At 46.9% G+C, this 3,892-nt stretch overlaps 1 protein-coding gene across 2 annotated transcripts in view; it reads right to left on the bottom strand.

Moving 5' to 3' along the window:
* crhr1 (corticotropin releasing hormone receptor 1) overlaps positions 1-3,892 on the bottom strand; it is a 47,800-nt gene that overhangs the window by 3,566 nt on the left and 40,342 nt on the right. For both annotated transcript variants that reach the window (XM_046039483.1, XM_046039474.1), the window contains 3 exons: positions 2,857-2,942; positions 2,304-2,442; positions 2,174-2,215 (listed from right to left, as the gene is read on the bottom strand). In XM_046039483.1, the coding sequence (XP_045895439.1) occupies positions 2,174-2,215; positions 2,304-2,442; positions 2,857-2,942 (267 nt within the window). The remainder of the gene's footprint in view (positions 1-2,173; positions 2,216-2,303; positions 2,443-2,856; positions 2,943-3,892) is intronic.

The following is a 3,892-nucleotide window of genomic DNA, read 5'->3' as shown; positions in this document are numbered from 1 at the left end:
CAGACAGACAGGTACAGACAGGTACAGACAGTTACAGACAGACAGGTACAGACAGACAGCCAGGTACAGAAAGACAGACAGGTACAGACAGACAGGTACAGACAGACAGACAGGTACAGACAGACAGGTACAGACAGACAGACAGTTACAGAAAGGTACAGACAGACAGACAGACAGGTACAGACAGACAGACAGGTACAGACAGTTACAGAACGACAGGTACAGACAGTTACAGAACGACAGGTACAGACAGTTACAGACAGACAGTTACAGACAGACAGGTACAGACAGGTACAGACAGACAGGTACAGACAGTTACAGACAGACAGACAGTTACAGAAAGACAGGTACAGACAGACAGACAGGTAAAGACAGGTACAGACAGACAGACAGGTACAGACAGTTACAGACAGACAGACAGGTACAGACAGTTACAGACAGACACAGGTACAGACAGAAAGACAGGTACAGACAGACAGGTACAGACAGGTACAGACAGTTACAGACAGACACAGGTACAGACAGACAGACAGTTACAGACAGACAGAGAGACAGACAGACAGTTACAGACAGACAGACGGGTACAGACAGACAGACAGGTACAGACAGTTACAGACAGACAGTTACAGAAAGACAGACAGTTACAGACAGACAGTTACAGACAGACAGTTACAGACAGACAGGTACAGACAGACAGGTACAGACAGACAGGTACAGACAGTTACAGAAAGGTACAGACAGTTACAGAAAGACAGGTACAGACAGTTACAGACAGACAGACAGTTACAGACAGGTACAGACAGTTACAGACAGGTACAGACAGTTACAGACAGACAGACAGTTACAGACAGGTACAGACAGTTACAGACAGACAGTTACAGGCAGACACAGACAGACAGGTACAGACAGTTACAGAAAGGTACAGACAGACAGACAGTTACAGAAAGACAGGTACAGGCAGTTACAGAAAGACAGGTACAGACAGTTACAGACAGACAGGTACAGACAGACAGACAGTTACAGACAGGTACAGACAGTTACAGACAGACAGTTACAGGCAGACACAGACAGACAGGTACAGACAGTTACAGAAAGGTACAGACAGACAGACAGTTACAGAAAGACAGGTACAGGCAGTTACAGAAAGACAGGTACAGACAGTTACAGACAGACAGGTACAGACAGACAGACAGTTACAGACAGGTACAGACAGTTACAGACAGACAGTTACAGGCAGACACAGACAGACAGGTACAGACAGTTACAGAAAGGTACAGACAGACAGACAGTTACAGAAAGACAGGTACAGGCAGTTACAGAAAGACAGGTACAGACAGTTACAGACAGACAGGTACAGACAGACAGACAGTTACAGACAGGTACAGACAGTTACAGACAGACAGTTACAGGCAGACACAGACAGACAGGTACAGACAGTTACAGAAAGGTACAGACAGACAGACAGTTACAGAAAGACAGGTACAGGCAGTTACAGAAAGACAGGTACAGACAGTTACAGACAGACAGGTACAGACAGACAGACAGTTACAGACAGGTACAGACAGTTACAGACAGACAGTTACAGGCAGACACAGACAGACAGGTACAGACAGTTACAGAAAGGTACAGACAGACAGACAGTTACAGAAAGACAGGTACAGGCAGTTACAGAAAGACAGGTACAGACAGTTACAGACAGACAGGTACAGACAGGTACAGACAGACAGGTACAGACAGACAGGCAGACAGACAGGTACAGACAGACAGATAGGTACAGACAGACAGGTACAGACAGACAGACAGGTACAGACAGACAGACAGACAGACAGGTACAGACAGGTACAGACAGACAGATAGGTACAGACAGACAGACAGGTACAGACAGACAGATAGGTACAGACAGACAGACAGGTACAGACAGGTACAGACAGACAGGTACAGACAGACAGACAGGTACAGACAGACAGGTACAGACAGACAGATAGGGACAGACAGACAGGTACAGACAGACAGACAGGTACAGACAGACAGGTACAGACAGGTACAGACAGACAGGTACAGACAGGTACAGACAGACAGGTACAGACAGGTACAGACAGCTTAGTGATCTGTGTGTTGGGGCTGTAAACTGAGTCATCGCTCTGTCGGCAGCAGAAGAAAGAGACTTGCTCACCTCGCTGTTGAGAAAACAGTAGAAAACTGAAACGAAGAAACCCTGCAGACACAGAGGAAGCGTGTTAGTAACAGTGCTAGTTAGCTTAGCTTAGACTCAGTGTATCGTGAAGCCGGTTTCTTCAGATCACCTGGAAGGACTCCAGTATGGAGTTAAAGTAGATGAAGACGATCTGAGCGACCTCGTCTTCTCCTCCAGGGTTCACAAAGAACAGCATGTAAGTGATTCCTAGCAGAGGCAGCAGCACCAGCGTCGCCTTCACCGCCTTCCTGCGCCGACACCGGGAAGAACAGAATGTCAGGACCACAACTTTAACTTTACAACAAACATACAATACAAACATCCAACATGAGAGACGATCATCTGCTCTAGTCCACATGTGCTCTGATGATATTACAGGACACACAGTATCTCGCTGAGTGATAGGCAGTGGGCTGCACACTGTGACTCTTCAGGATCTTTTTCTATCGAGCCAGTTTCCAGTCTCGCTGAATGTGTTGTCTGTATATTACCGTGCCGCTGACATCGTTCCACAAAGGTTTTAGTTTGATGCAGCTGCAGTTTGAGTTGGTAACTTTCTTCTTTCTTTAAAAGAACCCAGTTCTATTCTTCCAGCTGAACTCCCTCCATGCTCCTGAGTCTGTGTTTGCACGTTGTGTTTCTACCCGTGTTGTGGCTTTTACCTGTACTGGATGGTCTCTGAGGTGGTCGACGCCCTCAGTTTGGTCATCAAAATCCGAACGATGTTAAACAGGAAGACAAAGTTAATCTGAGGAAGAGAGGAGAAGAAGAAGGCGGTTCACACTGTAGGAGTTATTCCAGGGCTGTTTCTCAGTACCAAGTTTGGAACAGCAGTTTTATTATTACAGTTGTGAGTTTTCTCATCTGACTTTTTTCCGCTTTTTGCTGGCGAAATGCATTCTGGGATACCTGGCTATCCGAAGTCCACACAAGTCACCACCGATGCAGGCTCGGTAAAACAAGCAAGAACACATACGGGTATTTGACTATACTTTGCTAGATGCGGACTTTTGAATTGGAACAGTACTTTGGCTGCGACTGATGACGTTTCACAAGAACACAAGTTCAGATAAGAACGCAGACTGCGAAACAGCCCAGGTTCAATTCAGTTAATTTTTATTTATATAGCGCCAAATCACAACAGAAATCTCATGTCTCTTTCCATAAAAGAGCAGGTCTAGACCGTACTCTGTGATATTTACTCAAACCCAACAGTTCCCACCAAGAGCAGCACTAGGAGACAGAGGCGAGGAAAAACTTCCTTTAAGAGGCAGAAATCTCGAGCAGAACCATGGCTCAGGGTGGGCGGCCATCTGCCTCGACCGGTTGGGGTGAAGGAGAGAGAGAGAGAGAGAGGGGTGGGGGGGGGGGGGGGGGGGGGGAGAGAGAGAGAGAGGGAAGGAGAAGCAGTCTAGGCCTATATCAGCATAACTAAGGGATGGTTCAGGACTCACCTGAGCCAGCCCTAACTATAAGCTTTATCAAAGAGGAAAGTCTTAAGCCTACTCTTAAATGTGGAGATGGTGTCTGCCTCCTGAACCCAAACTGGAACCTGGTTCCACAGGAGAGGAGCTTGATAGCTGAACGCTCTGGCTCCTAGTCTACTTTTGGAGACTCTAGGAACCACAAGTAACCCTGCATTCTGGGAGCGCAGTGCTCTGGTGGGGTAGTAAGGTACTATGAGCTCTTTAAGATAAG

Source organism: Micropterus dolomieu, linkage group LG02, assembly GCF_021292245.1.
Source record: "Micropterus dolomieu isolate WLL.071019.BEF.003 ecotype Adirondacks linkage group LG02, ASM2129224v1, whole genome shotgun sequence".
In the NCBI taxonomy this organism is placed as follows: Eukaryota; Metazoa; Chordata; class Actinopteri; order Centrarchiformes; family Centrarchidae; genus Micropterus; species Micropterus dolomieu.
Note: the sequence above shows the minus strand (reverse complement) of the source record. Positions and strands in the feature narration are given on the sequence as shown.